The sequence below is a fragment of the Octodon degus genome, unplaced genomic scaffold (genome assembly GCF_000260255.1).
Source record: "Octodon degus isolate 3935 unplaced genomic scaffold, OctDeg1.0 scaffold00090, whole genome shotgun sequence".
In the NCBI taxonomy this organism is placed as follows: domain Eukaryota; kingdom Metazoa; phylum Chordata; class Mammalia; order Rodentia; family Octodontidae; genus Octodon; species Octodon degus.
Window position 1 is genome coordinate 5,856,652 of NW_004524666.1, and position 15,774 is coordinate 5,872,425.

Genomic DNA, 15,774 nt, shown 5'->3' on the forward strand with positions numbered 1-15,774 from the left:
CATATTGTTGGGTTTTGTTTCCTAATCCACTGAGCCAATCTATTTCTCTTAGTTGGTGAATTGAGTCCGTTTACATTGATGGGTATAATTGAGATGTGTTGACTTACGATTGACATGTTATTTCAATGCTGTTTTTTAACTGCTTTTCTCCTGTGTTTGTTTGTCCTATTTAGTGGGTTTCTTCTGTTCTCTTTGGTGGAGTTCTGATCATTTTGGTTCCTCTCTAGAACATCTTTCAGTAGTCTGTGTAGGGTTGGTTTTGCCATCATGAAACTCTTTAGTTGTTCTTTGCCATGAAAGTATTTCACTTCTCCATCAAACTTGAAAGAGAGTTTTGCAGGGTATAGTAGTCTAGGTTGGAATTTGTTTTCATAGAGGCCTTGAAGTATTCTGCTCCATGCTCCTCTTGCCTTCGTGGTTTGTGAAGAGAAGTCGGCTGTAATTCTGATGGGTTTTCCTTTGAATGTGATCTGCTTCTTTTCTCTAGCGACTTTCAGTATGATATTCTTGTGTTGGATTTCTGGGATCTTGACTATTATGTGTCTCGGTGTGTTTTTAATTGGGTTGAAATTATTTGGAGTTCCGTATGCTTCGGTTAGCTGAGTATCAGATTGTTTCCTCATATTTGGTAAGTTTTCTGCTATTACTTCTGCCCATATTCTTTTTATATCATTTGTATTGACTCCTTTCTCACTGATGCCTATTAGCCTCACATTGTTCATTTTTGCTTCATCTTACAGGTGATGAATTATTTTTTCCTGCATCCTAGTTGTTTTTAAAAGACCTTTTCTTACCTTTTCACTAGCTGCACCAGTGTCTTCAAGATCTGAAACTCTTATCTTCACTTTTGATCAAACAGTTTTTCAGACTTGTGATTGAGATTTTAAGTTCTTCTACATCTCTTTGACTCTGCTTCATGCGATCTAATTCTTTCCTGTATTGCTCATTCAAGGAATCCATCATTTTTTAAATTTCCTGTATTTTTTAATCAATGTCTTCTTTAGAAGCAGTTATTAATTCTTTTACTGCAGAGTTTTTTACGGATTGGGTTTCCTCTTTGTTTCTGTATTTGATTCTTTAGTTCAAGTGCTATAAATTTAGAGTTTTCTTTTTTCAGTTCAGACAGTAATTCTGTTTTGAGTTCCTTTAAACCTTTCTGCAGTTGCTTATTTACTTCCAACGCTACTAATTTATATATTTCAGCTAAGCTAGTGTCCACTGCATTTGTTCTGGGTGGGCATTGTGTTTCCTCCATATGTTTCTGCATTTGATTCTTAAAGTTCAGCTGCTATAAATTCAGAGTTTTCTTTTTTTCTTTATTCCATAAATTAATTCTACTCTGAGTTCCTCTATATCTTTCTGCTGTTGTTTATTTACTTCCGATGCTATTGATTCATTTATTTCAGCCGAGTTCGTGTCTTCTGCACTTGTTATGGGTGGGCTTGACGCCTGAGATTGCATTTTGCTCCTTGTCTTTATCATTTTGTTTAACACTGACCTCTGGCCTTTGGTGTGGAGCTTTGGTGCAATTATGTCCTTACCACTTAATGAAATTCAGGTACTGATATACCAAGTTCTAGTTCATGCAGTTGTGCCTGGCTTGGGTTTGGTTACTATGCTCAGCTCCTTCCTGTTGTTGCCCTTGGAGGTGGGCCTGCTGTACACTTCTGGTAAGATGTTCTGTTCCTGGATTAGCTGTGTAGTTTTGACCCTAGTCTCACTGCAGGGACTTTAGCTGCAGGGTTTTACCTCAAGCCTGTATGCCAGGTCTGGGGTGGGTCTGGAGGGGTATAAGGAGCAGGGGTGAGAGAGAGCCCAGAAGCTCTCCCACACACTCACCAGTGTTGTGTTTTGGTGGGTCTGCAGGACTCCCAAGAGCTCGGTGGAAGTTCTCACTCAGAGGGTGGACTGTGCTGGGTCTGGCCAGGCAGGGGAGGTCTGGAGAACGCGGGGAAAGGCCTCTATCATGCGGAGGGCCTGGGCTTGGAATGGTGGGCGGGTGCAGGACAGAGCAGAAGCTCTCCCCCACACTCGCAGGGCCTGGGGTTGGTCGGATATCCTTATCTTTTGTCTTACTCTTTAAATTACTTATATCCTTATCTTTTGTCTTACTCTTTAAATTACTTATATCCTTATCTTTTGTCTTACTCTTTAAATTACTTATATCCTTATCTTTTGTCTTACTCTTTAAATTACTTATACTTTGAAGGATTTTTTTTTTTTTTTTTTTTTTTTTTTTTTGCTTCCAATTCCCTCAGAGCAGGTTTGGCTGGCTTGAGTTGTGGGGATGGAACCACAGCAACCTGAGCCTGACTGCTTTGTTGAAGCAGCCACTTAAAGAACTGAGCCAAGGGGCAGCCCCCCTCTACTTTCGGTCTCTCATATAAGAGATCTCATGCAACAGTTAAGCATGTGTGTCTGATTTACCTCACTTAACATTATGGTCTCCAGGTGCATCCATTTTCCTACAAGTGACTCCAGTTTATGCTTCTTTATAGTAGAATAGAATCCCACTGTGTATACAGACATTGTCTTTATCCATTCATCTGTTGATGGACACATAGACCACTTCCAAGATTTAGCTATTACGAGCTGTACTGCTATAAGCAAGGGTATGTATGTATCACTGCTAGATGATGTCTTTAACTCTTTCAGAAAGTTATCTAAAAACAGTAGTGGCTGGGTTAAATAGAATATTAGTTCTAGGTCTTTGAGAAATTTCCATACTAATTTCCAAAATAGTCATCCTTATTTACATTCCTTCTCCCTCTGCAACCTTACAGTATTTGTAATTTGATTTCTTGATGATAGCCATTTTTTTTAGAGTAGGATGGAATCTCAGTATTGCTTTAATTTGCATTTCTCTGATATTGAGAGAAGTTGAACATTTTTTCATGTATTTACTGGCCATATTAAAGAAAAATAAAGAAAAAGGGAGCATTATATTTTACCTACATATATACTATTCTGGTTCTTTGTTGTACAGATCCAGATTTCCATATATTATTTTCTTTCTGACTGAAGAACTTCCTCTGTTATATCTTAGTGAATATATAGTAGTGAATTCTTTCAGCTTTTGTTTTCATATAAAAATTTTTGCCTTTAATTTTGAAAGGTATTGTGTATATGGAATTCTAGGTTAATAGCATTTTCCTTCAGTACATTAAAGGTTGTATTCCGCTGTCTTCTCTTCTGCATAGTTTCTAGAAGTGCATATATTGTGTTTCTTATCTTGTTCCTGTATACTTTAGCTTTGGTTTTTGGCAATTTAAGCTGTGTTGGTGTACTTTTCTACATATTTCTTTTGCTTAGGAGTTCTTTGACCTTTTGGGATCATGGGCTTAGCATCTTTTAATCAAGGTTGGAAAATTTTTTTATCACTTTTCCCTCTCCTCCAGGATCCCATCTGTGATAATCTGTCTCACAGCTCACAGATTTTCCATTCTTTTTTTTTCCTCTCTGTCTGCTTCCTTTTAGGTAGTTTCCATTACTGACCTTAGAATCACCGATCTTTTGTCCTACTCTCAAAATGCTGTTGGGTCTAGCCAATGTATTTTTTAGTCATGTATTTTGTCATCTAGATATTCCAAGTTAGTTTTCTTATCTCTTCTGTTTTCACTTTTTATGCTTTCTTTTATCTTCTAGTATTCTGGCTAAGAAGGCAGAATAAATCTTATCCCCATTGCTTCATTGTATGTGGAAGCAGAAATTCTACTTTGAATCATATTTAAAGCAAGAAAAATTACATAGAAAACATAAGTTTTATAAAATTTAGGTTTAGGGAACGCTATTAATACAATGTGTGTGTGTGTGTGTGTGTGTGTGTGTGCACGCGCGCACGCGCTGAGGTTTGAACCCAGGGTCTTGCACATGCTAGGCGAGTGCTGTACCACTGAAGTAACCCTCCAACCCAAATGGTCAACTCTCATTTGTGTTGTATACAGTGTATGTGATGCCAGCATCCATGTCTCGCTGGACTCAGAAGTCAGTGATAGAGAGGATATCTGGCATCCATAGAGCTCCGCTTAGGGCATAAAAAGATTTCAGATTTGACCTCATTTCATTCAGCCCCAGTGTAACTGAGTTATTGTATTTCTATAGTTGAGGACACAGATTTAGAATAGTTAAATCTTTTGCCAGCCTTCTCTAACCTGCTATAGAAAATTGGAAACTTTTTTCCTTCCTTTTCCTTGCGTTCCACCCTGTGCCCATTTTTATATCCGTGTATTTTTCGCTTAGCCGTTTGGTGAGGTAAGCATTGCTCCCCAGTTTCCATCTCCACCCCGGAGCTGAGCTGGTCCTAAGCTGCAGACCTGAAAATGCTGTGTGCTTTTCCACTCTCTGTTTGTGGAGTATTTCTTAGTGTGTAATTCAGTCCATGTGAGAAATTTGTTAGAGCCTCCAAATCCTAATAGTAATTTAGTTGTCATTATACCACAGATGAAAGAATAGAAGATTGGGTGAGGCTCTAGCGGCCTGTGTTATTCTCTGTCCTGCTGTCTGCTTTTATAACTTGCAGAAAGTTATTTAATTGCTATGCACCTGATTTCCTCACCTGAAAATGTATGTTCTGTTTAGAGATGTCCCTGGAAGTATTAATATCTTGTGAATGTGTCTAGAATTGTGTCTAGTAGTGAATTCTGATTAAATGCCAGATATACAGACGTTCAAAATGACATCCTAATAATAAATTTAAAAAATGAAACTCAAAAAAAAAATGACATCCTAGTTGAACACAGTTCATTTTTGTATGATGTGGTTTGGGTTTTGAGACAGGGTCTCACCATGTAGTATAGGCTGGCCTTGAACTCACTCGTGTAGCCCAGGCCAGCCTTGAGTTCAGGGTGACCTTTCTACTTCAGCCTCCTGAGTGCTAGAATTATAAGCATGTGCCATCACACCTGGCTTTTATATGTTATTAAGACTCTTGTTCTGAGCATAGCAGTCCATACTTGTAGAGCAACTTACTGAGACCCTGTCTGAGAATAAAAAGAGCTGGGGATTTAGCTCAGTGACTGACCTCCTACCAGTATGTACAAGGCCCTGGCTTTAATCCCTAGCATTGCAAAAGAAAGAATCCTTGTAGTGTGTGTGTCATAAAAGCTGAGAAGCTAGTGGTTCTTTAATATGTCTACCATAAAAGAATTGATTTGAAGCAAAATAGGAAAAGATCTCAAAATACCTCTTTTTTCCCCCACAGAAACTATGAAAATTATTTCATCAAAGCCCAGAAAGTGAGGCGCCTCATTGCAAATGACTTTGTGAATGTTTTTAACTCTGGAGTGGACATCTTGTTGACCCCCACTACCTTGAGTGAAGCGGTACCATTCTTGGAGTTTATCAAAGAAGATAACAGAACACGAAGTGCCCAAGATGATATTTTTACCCAGGCAGTCAATATGGCAGGTGACAATCACTAATGGATGTTCTGGCTTTCTTAAAATTCTTGGGTCAGGGAGATAGCTTAGGGGCCGGGGAGATAGCTCAGTGGAAAAAGTGCTTGCCCAGCAAACATAGAGTCCTGAGTTCGATCCTTGGTACCACTAAAAAAAAAAAAAAAAAAAAAAAAAATTCTTAGGCAGTTCACTGACTCTTGATTTAGGTTCTAGATGGATGTTTCCCTAATGGTCATAACCTCTCTTTCTGAAAAAGTAACGAGTGTGTGTGTGTGTATACTTGCCTTTCGCCTCTTACATACATACACACCTATATTCTGAACCAGTACAGGTAATAGTATTTTTAAATTTTATTTCAAGAATGTTTAGCTGGACGTGGTAGTGCATGCCTGTAACTCTAGCACTCCTGAGGCTGAGGCAGGAGGATTGCTATGAATGTGAAGCCAGCCTAAACTATAAAATGAGACCCTGTCTCAAAAAACAAAAAGCAAAGAAAAAAGTTTAAACCAGAAACACTGAAATAAATAATGAATATTGAGAGACTTTTCATGTAGATTTGGCCTTGTTAACATTTTGCTTCACTTCTAACCCTCTTCCTCTCTCCAGACACACACCACCTTGTTAGCTGAATCATTTGAAAATGTCACATGCCATGACATTTGATGCCTAAAGAATTTAGTATTGATCACTAAGGACATATTTATTATTACTTTGGAAATAATGTGACTGTGTACCATATTCAAATTTTTTCAACTGTTCTAAAAGTATCTTTTGGGCTGGGGAGATGGCTCAGTAGAATAAGTGCTTGCCTGGCAAGTGCAGGGTCCTGAGTTCAATCCCTAGTATCGCAAAAAATAAATAAAATTTAAATTTAAAGTATCTTTTATAAGTTGTTTTGTCCCCCCACATATCCTACTTTTTAGTATCTTTTAAAATCTAAAACACTATGTCTTGGGGCTGGGGAGATGGCTCAGGAGAATAACCTCTTGCCTGGCAAGCACAAGGGCCTGAGTTCAATCTCCGGTTCCGCCAAAAAAATAATAGCAATATAGCACTATGTCTTGTGCTTTTGTTATTTGAGAGCCGCATCAAACAAAAAAGAAAAAAATTCTATTATATTTGCCTATACTTTTGTTTTCTGTGTTTATTTTTCCAGAAATACCAAGATCCATTCTTTTTTCTTTTCTGTAAATAGCATTTCCTTTAGTTTTTGTTTGTTTGTTTTCACATCATCCTGCTGGCAGCAAATTTTTTCCTCCTACTTTATGAAAATATCTTGATGACTCTTTTCTTTATAATATTTTTTTTCTTAAGTTTTTGGTTTGGTATTTGCTAGGTATCAAGTTCTGGTTTAACAGTATTATTGGTTTAACAGTTACTATGTTTGGCAGTTCAAAAAGTTGTGCTCTTCTGTCCTGCTTGGTCTATAATGAGAAATCTCCTACCTTTTAAATTTTTTTCTTTTACTGTTTTTTTAAAAAAGAGTTCCATGGGGCCAGGGAGATGGCTCAGCAGAATAAGCGCTTGTCTGAAAAGCGCAAGGGCCTGAATTCAATCCCCGGTTCTGCAAAAAAAAAAAAAAAAAGAGTTCCATCCAGTTGTAGGATATCCTGTTCATAGGCTGGATTTGTCTAATTATTTCCTCATAATTGGATTGAGTTAAACATTTTTGACAGATACACCACATACACTTCATGCCAGGAAACAGTAAATAGCATTTTATCCTACTTTTGAAAACTAAATTAATGACTTAAAGAAATAACTGCCAATTTTTTTTCACATTTTTCTTTTAGAAGCACATTTTCCTTTTCTCATGTGTAAGTAACTTATGGAGTGATGCTGAAACTATGTGAATATTTTATTCCCTGATAATGTTGAGGTCAATTTCAGCATCCATTGATGATCCTTACCTGGAGTATTATAAAATGTAGATTTCTCTAATTTCAACATTCCATTCTAGCTAACACCCTTCTGTAAATAAGAACTTTCTCTGTTTCAAAAGAATTTGTTCTATTTTGTTTGTTTAATTGGTTCTTTGTCTTGGTTTGGTTTTTGAGGCACGTTCTCACCATGTATTTAGGCTAGTTTTGAACTCAATAGGTAGCCCAGGCTGACCTTGAACTTGCAGCAATGCCTAAGCTTCCCATGTGTTGGCATTGCAGGTGTGCACCACCACACCCAGATTAAAAATTGGATCTGTTAAAAGCAATTATTGTCATTATTGTTTTCAGCACTCAAATTATTCCAGATATAGCCAATAGGAATCCCTTCAGGTTGCCTGTATGCTTTATATCTGTTTTGATTTTTGGGGGGTTTTTGGTGGAACCGAGGATTGAACTCAGGCCCTTGTGCTTGTCAGGAAAGTGCTTGTTCCACTGAGCCATCTCCCTGGCCCCTCCATTTTAATTTTTAAAAATTTGTTTTGTGACATAACAAGATATCTTGGAATCTTGTACTTTCTCTCTTCCAAACCTGGAATCAAAAGTACCCCAGGTTAACGCATTTAAAAACTGGAATTCAAAGAGTCTTAAGCTAGTTTCTTAACTAATGGATTGACAAACATTCAGAACACATCCTGTTAGCAAACCATAAGAAAAGAAACACTTGTTTTTCTGATGGGATTTCAAACTGGAGAATTTTGAATTAGGTATGCATTTATCCTTTGATAAAGCTATCCCTCTACATCTAAAAAACTTTCAAGTGTAGAAAAACAAGATATATAGATATTGTGTATCAATGCACTGTCAACCAAAATGTCTAACAATAGAAAACAACTTGAATAAATTATGGTAAAACCAGATAATGGAGTCCTTAGTGATTAATACTAAATTCTTTATGCATAACTCCCTTTTCTGTATTTATAACTCAACACAGTTATAAAAAAAGAGTGAAGGTCTCTGAATTGAAAACTGATTTCCTTTTATTATTAATGCCTATTAATTTTATAAAAGGATTTGAACATTTTTTATTTTATTTTTTATTTTAATTTAATTTTATTTTTATTTTTATTTTATTTTATTTTGTTCCAAATGCCTTCAGGGCAGGTTTGGCTGGCTTAAGTTGTGGGGATCGAACCACAGCAACCTGAGCCTGACTGCTTTGTTGAAGCAGTCACTTGAAGAACTGATCTAAGGGGCAGGCCCCCGAAAATGTATATTTTAATCATATCCATTCCCTTCCTTATACTCCCTCCTTCTCTATTCCCCTCTTGTTGTCTAATAATAGCTTCCCTTTGACTTTTATGTTATTGTTTTTAGATTTCACATATTAGGGAGAACACACAATATTTGTCTCTCTGCGTGTTGGCTTATTTCACTCAATATGATGATCCCCAGATCCATCCACTTTTCTTCATATAACAAAATTTTGTTCTTCATTATGGCTAATATTCCATTGTGAATATATACCATGTTTTCCTGATCCATTCATCTGCTCATGGGCACCTAGGTTGATTTTGTATCTTGGCTCTGTGAATTGTATCACAGTAAACCTGAGTGAGCAGGTGTCCCTATGGAATGCTGACTTTAATTCCTTCAGGTTTGTGCCAAGGAGTAGTATAGTTGGATCAAACCTAGTTTTAAAGTTTTTAGAAAATGCCATACTGATGTCCACAATGCCTATATTAATTTACATTCCTGCCAGCAGTGTAGAATCCCCTTTTCCTCAAACCCTCATTAGCATTTTTTTTTTTTTTTTTTTTGCATTCTTAAAGACACCTATTCTAACTGGGACAACATGGGATCTCAAAGTGTGGCTTTGATTTGCACTTCCCTACTGGCCAAAGATGTTGAGCATTTTTCAATAGTTACTAGCTTCTGGTAGATCTTTGGGGCAGAATCTGTATCCAGTTCACTTACCAATTTGTTAATTGGACTATTTAATTTTTTGATCTTAAGTTCTTGAGTTCTTGATATAGTCTAGATATTAGAATTCTGTTGGAAGATTAGCTGCAAAGATTTTCTTATTCTGTCTATGGGCTGTCTTTGTTCTGTTGTTTCACTTTCTGTGCAGAAGCCTGTCAATTTAATGTCCTATCTTTTGATTCTTGATTTATTTCCTGTGCTATTATAGTCCTGTTCAGGAAGCTTTTGCCCATAGATACAGTTTCAAGTGTATGTCCCATTTTCTTTTAGCAGTTTCAAAGCTTCAGATTTTACACCTAGTGATTTCTGAGGTACATTGTTAAGGGAATAGAATATGGATGAAACACATAGACTATATAATGTAATATTTCTGTTGTTTTTTTTAAAGCCTTATTCTGGGGCTGATGTGAAGGGGCATACATATAATTCCAGCACTCTGGAGACTGAGGCAGGAGGACTGCCATAAATTCAAAGCCAGACTGAACTGCAGAGTGAGACCCTGTCTCAAAACAAAACAAAGCAAAACAAAAAATTTTTTTTTTTTTTTTTTTTTTTTTGCGAAACCGGGGATTGAAGTCACCAGGCCCTTGCACTTGCCAAAAACAAAAAATCTTACTCTGCCTTTATTTGTTAGCATTGAAAAGTAGAATAGATCTGAGCTTCTTAGGATGGAGAATTGATCAACTGATGGGTTTCTCTCTTTTCCTCAGGGTTGCCAGCTGTGAGCATGCCGGCAGCCCTCTCAACCCAGGGGCTGCCAATAGGGCTACAGTTCATCGGACATGCATTTTGCGACCAGAAACTTCTCACAGTTGCCAAATGGTTTGAAAAACAAGTGCAGTTTCCTGTTCTTCAGCTTCAGGGACTCATGGATGATTGTTCATCAGTCTTTGAAAATGAAACGTTACCTTCTGTTTCTGTAAAACAGTAGTGATAGGTGTATCATGAAAATTAAAATGATTTTTAAAGCTTCTGTACTCTCAAGTGTCAAATGATACTGTGCAATTCTTGTAGTAGGGTTCCTTGTCGATAGACTCATTCCTTGGGTTCCCTTTCTTAGAGTCCTGTGGTACAGTTGACAAGTTACAAACCATCAGCATTTATTAAACAGCTGCTATGTGCGAGGTACAGGATCTGTACTGTAATACATATAAAAGCATGTTCCTAAGAAGCAATGCAATTCAAAAGTGTTCATTAAAAGAACTTACAATAAGTATCAGCTTTGGAAAAACTTTTACATCTTTATAACTAAAGCACTTACAAAAACAAGAACTGTTCTCCCAGAGATAAGTTATGTAGCCCAGGCGGGTAGCTTGTCATGAGGAGCCTGTGCATGGAATGTTAAAAATACACAAAAGCAGTTGAGCAGCTTTCAGGAACATTGAGCAAAGCAGGTAGAAGAGGGCTGGGCCTGGGAGGAAGTACAGCGCCGCAGGGCCCAGATTCCCATAGGTCTGGAGGTCCCGCTCTGCAGGGAGAACCCCAAGTGCAGGTACTCTAAAACTTGAGCCAAAGTGACTGTGAGGACTTCGCTTCCCCTTTCCTCTTAGTACCCACACCTGGAAGGAGCCAGAAGAACCACAATCTAAAAAACTTGCAGACAGGAAGGAAGCCAAAAATATGAGGCCCAAGGCAAGTTCCTCCTTACCAGATTCTTTTCCTTATGCTTTCCTTAACCTCCCATCTGTCTATAAATTTCTTTATTTGGGCCTTTTGACCGACCCCAAAGAGACCTGAACCAGGGCAGCTTAGTGAGACTGTCTCCAAATTTTAAAAGTAAAAAAGAGCTGGGATGTGGCTCACTGGTAGAGAACCTTTGGGTTCATTTCCTCATACCACAAATCAAAGTAGTAAGAGGCTGGACCTGTGGAATGTTTTGGTGGGAGGATTAACCTGCCTATTATTCATTAATAAATTGCCATCCCTTCAGGCCTTTTTCCTGAGACGGGGCCTTTTAAATAGCCAGGGCTGGTTTTGAATTCTCAGTCCTGCCGCCACAGCCTCCCAATTAACTGGGATTACACACATGTGCCATTGCACTGTCTCCATCCTGCTTTTCTTTGGATTTATTCTATGGTTTTATTCCTTAAAAACTTAGTTTCAGTGCTAAGGCTTGAACCCAAGGGCTTGCAAGGTAAGTCAGTGCTCCGCAGCAGCGCAGAACTCCCAGCTCCCCATTGATAGTTCATCCTCCCTGGGGTCCTCCCACCCTAAGGACGGGCTGACTCCATAAAGGCCTACTGTGCTAGGCTCTCAGAGACACGGACTCCAGATCCCCTAGAGAGGTACATAAAAGAGGAAATGACATGGCAGTTGGCCTTCCACAACTGCAGGTACAGCCAAATACAGAACAAAAGGACTCCAAAAAAAAGAGAGAAAATTTAAAAATTCCAGAAAGTTCTGAAAAGCTAAACTTAAAAGCTTTGCCTTGTGCTGAGAAATAAGCTGAATGCATTCACATGAAGTGATGTTAGGTATTAGATACTGTAATCTAGAGGTGATTGTACAAAAAAAAAATTAGAGTATGTCAACCTTGCAAAAAAAATAATTTTTGAACTTAAGAAAAAAAAGTGTACAGGAAGGTGTGTATAGGGTATGTGCAAACCTCTGCCGCCACAAGGAAGGAACTTAACATCTGAGGGAGTTGGTGTCTGAGGTCCTGAACCATTCTGTCCGCTATCCAGAGACACTACGTAACATGAGGAAACCATGAAGAAGCTGATGTAAAAAGCAAGAAGAAATCCCAATCTTTTATGTATGCATAATTTGAAATGAAAGTTTTTCAAAAGTTTACTCTTGTTACCATCTCTAACTTGAGCGGTGTTAATGACTTCTGAAAACAGAAGTCCAGCATTTACTATTCTCAGAATAATAACTAGCATGAGATGACCCCCTAATTTGTATTTCTTTCCCCTCCATTTTTATCTGAAATCTAAATCTCATTTTTTTGCCAAGTCTTGGAACTTAAATGACAAATATTTTCTGTGCCTCAGCTAATTAACTGCTGAGATTGTTGGCAACACAGTACTTCTGGAAGTCAAAGGCGCCTACCAGTGTAAGCTGTTTTTCTTGTAAGACTCAGCCAGTGAACCAAACAAAAGGACAAAAATTAGTCAACAATAAAAGCATGTCAGGTGAAAAGATGTTATGCCATCACGAAACCTGGCACCCTGACACCACCCAGAACCAGAGAAGCAAGTGGGAAAACCGCTGTTGCATGCTGGCCCACACTTGACTTCACCGAGAAAACCACTTGAAACCAGGGAGGCAGAATGTTCCTTTTGAACGGCTCTTTGACCACAGGTCCTCTGTGAACAATGAAGAACATGCGCCCTCTAGAAAATGCCACATGACACAACAAGGGCTTCAAAAAATGACGAAAAGTCATCTCTACTAGGAAGAAAACCTGTACCTTTTAAAGTACCTTTTAAAGAAAACCTGTTTACCTTCTAAAGTAAACAAATGTTTTCAGGATGTTAACCAAAGAACAGTGAAAGAGAGATGGTACTGGTTGATCTCAGCAAGATGTCCACAAACCCTGTGCACATAAAGCAAGGGGGCAAAATAATGCAATTTCAAATTACATTTCTGATGAACATTCATTCCTTAACTGAAACCTTGCTCCCATTTCCTTGGACATGTAATTAGCAATACCAGGACAAAATGTGTGTTAGCCTGGAGTGCAAGACCAAGGTACAGTTTATTCACTGTGTTTAAAAGCATCAGCAGAAGGGCTGGTGAGATGGCTCAGTGGTCTAAAGCACCTACTTAGAACAAGCTTAGCTAAAGCACAGGGACCACGGTTCAATCCCCCAGCACCATATGCCAGCCAGCCCCGCCCCCTGGTGGGCTGAGCTGGCCACACACACACACACACACACACACACACATAAATAAATAAATAAAATAAAAAATAAATAAAAGCATCAGCAGAACTTCCAAATAGGCTTTCTTTCATTATTTCATAATTAAACTGTTTAAACACTAACAGAAACCTAACAGTTTAATAAAAGCATAATATGAAAACAACCCAACCAACATTTAGTAGAAGTATTAACTACAGAATTTTAGAGTTTATTCTTTCTTTGTACTTCAGTGGAACATAAACCCAAAAAGATTTTAGGCAGGTTATTTAAAACATATTATAAAATTTTAAAAGTAAACATTTGAAGACATTACTAAAGTGACAATAAAAGTGAGAGTGAAGGATAAAAATAAAACCAGGACTAAGATTAAAGACAAAAATGTACACTGAGGTATGTTTACAGTTGCTTAGGGCAGTATAGTGTGTGAAGTAGTGGGAAATTCCCCAGCAGCTTTCCCAGGGTGGTAAGACTGCCAGACTGAATAATCAGGCAAACCCGGGTTTGAATCCTATTACTGCCATTTACAAGCTGTATAATTTGAGTTTCACTATCCTGATCTATAAACTAAGAATAATACTGCCTCTGTGGAGTAGGATTAGACTTAAGTAATTCACTGAGAACATGATGCCTGATAGAATAGGCACTCAATAATTTTTAGGTATAAATAAATGCATGCAATCATGAATTGAAGATATGGTAAGCTAATGGCATATGGCCAAATTTTAATTTACTAAAAGCTTACTCTGTAGGCCAGTCATACACCTTCCTGATGATCTGGCAACTCTGAAGATGAAGTTTATAACATCTATAAGAACTCGTGGGTTGCATGTTTCAAACTTCCCATGGCTGTTCAGAAACCTGGGGTCTTCAAAGGCCCTTGCACTGTGACAATCAAGTGCAGAGCAGGTGTGACAGGCCCCTTTAAGAATGAAAGTTCTACTACAATGGCCACTGCCCATTTCACTGGGGTGAAAGTATTTTTGACAGAGCTAAATTCTTCCTCATAAAGAGCAGTTCCATTCCAACATACGGACAGATAATTGAGGCTTCCAAATACTGTATCTCAGGTGCAATTACTTTAACAAGGGAGAATTTTAAGGTAGATGTTACCAATAGCCCATCAGTCTATCCATCAGGGAAAAGAAGTTAATGAAGCACCCATGGGGAATCTAATTGTAAGCAATTTCATTCCTTGGTGAGCCTCCCAAGATAAATTAGTTGTAAAGTAGGCCTGAAGGTAAATGAATAATGTGATAGACTTGGTGGCAGATATCTTCCAAAATAATACCTGACAATTTTGGCATAGATCACTTAATAGGACCAAGTATCTGTAGACGTGTGTGTGTGTGTGTGTGTGTGTGTGTGTGTGTGACAAGTGTTTGCATGTCAATTATCCAAAACTAGTTTAAGTCATTAATTAGCATACCGAAGGGAAGTTAAACTGGAATTCAGAGTTTGAAGACTTACAGTAACCTAGGATATTCTTATACTCTAGCAGCAACATTTTATCGACAAGCATGTAGGAAAATCTGTATCTTTTAAAATTACATGCAAATTATTTTCTTAGAAAATGACTGCATTTCTCCATGAAGATGGCCACTAGTGTGCAGATAACTGGTGCAGAATTAAGGCAGTGCTAATACATATTTTTTTAAAAAAAATATAAAGTGAAAATAAGAATTCAGATATTTATTGGATTAGAGGATAAAAAGGAAGGGCAAGAAGAATAATTTTTTATCCTGGGAAATGTTCACACCTAGATGACTGCCATTATCTTTGGTAAAAAGGGAAAGTAAGAACAATTGGTGAGGCTGAAGATGAATTCTATAACTAATGGAAATCCCTAACAGGGAAAAGAAGCAATTGAGATGGAGTTTTAAGAGTCAATAGAAAATAAAGTCTTCATATGGCTTCCTTTTTTCCCTTATGAGTTATTCAAAAATTCAGAGGTCAGTGACCACCCACATACCCACCATGTATGTTCTGCCATTGATATTTTACAATATTTGCTTTATCATGTACTTGTCACCTCTGTTCATCCATTAACCCTTCAGAGTTTGAAGACTTACAGTAACCTAGGATATTCTTATACTCTAGCAGCAACATTTTATCGACAAGTATGTAGGAAAATCTGTATCTTTTAAAATTACATGCAAATTATTTTCTAAGAAAATGACTGTATTTCTCCATGAAAATTCATGGAGAATTTTTCATCCATTCACCCTTCTGGGTGCCACCACACCCAGTCTGAATTGCTATCTCAGTGTGCCCCCGGGGTCAGGGCTGGCACGGCAAGCCAGGGGATCGAACCCCCAGCCCCTGAGTACATTTCCCTTAATTAATGTGATAAAATGCCTATCATTAAATTTGGCATTTGTTTATGATTTTTATGTGAAATGTACACACAGCCAGATGCACTGGCCGTGTGACCTAAACACTATCAGACATAGATGGTTTCCATCACCCAGCACATTTCCTCCGCTCCGCCCTTCCAGGGGAAACCACTCTTCTGGGCTTTTTTCCCAAAAACAATTCAGTTTTGCTTATTCTAGAATTTTATATGAAGGTAATCTACCTTGGGTTAAAAGATTATTAGGGAAATGCAAGATGTCAGCTTCTGATTTTTTTTTTTTTTTTTTTTTTTTTTTT

General features: G+C 37.9%; 1 protein-coding gene across 1 annotated transcript in view; it reads left to right on the forward strand.

The window, feature by feature from the left end:
• Qrsl1 (glutaminyl-tRNA synthase (glutamine-hydrolyzing)-like 1) overlaps positions 1 to 10,232 on the forward strand; it is a 45,080-nt gene extending 34,848 nt beyond the window's left edge. Inside the window, exons 10-11 of the mRNA XM_012516061.2 lie at positions 5,201 to 5,406; positions 9,970 to 10,232. Of these exons, the coding sequence (XP_012371515.1) occupies positions 5,201 to 5,406; positions 9,970 to 10,190 (427 nt within the window). The 3' untranslated portion in view covers positions 10,191 to 10,232. The remainder of the gene's footprint in view (positions 1 to 5,200; positions 5,407 to 9,969) is intronic.
• Positions 10,233 to 15,774: the final 5,542 nt, after the last annotated feature.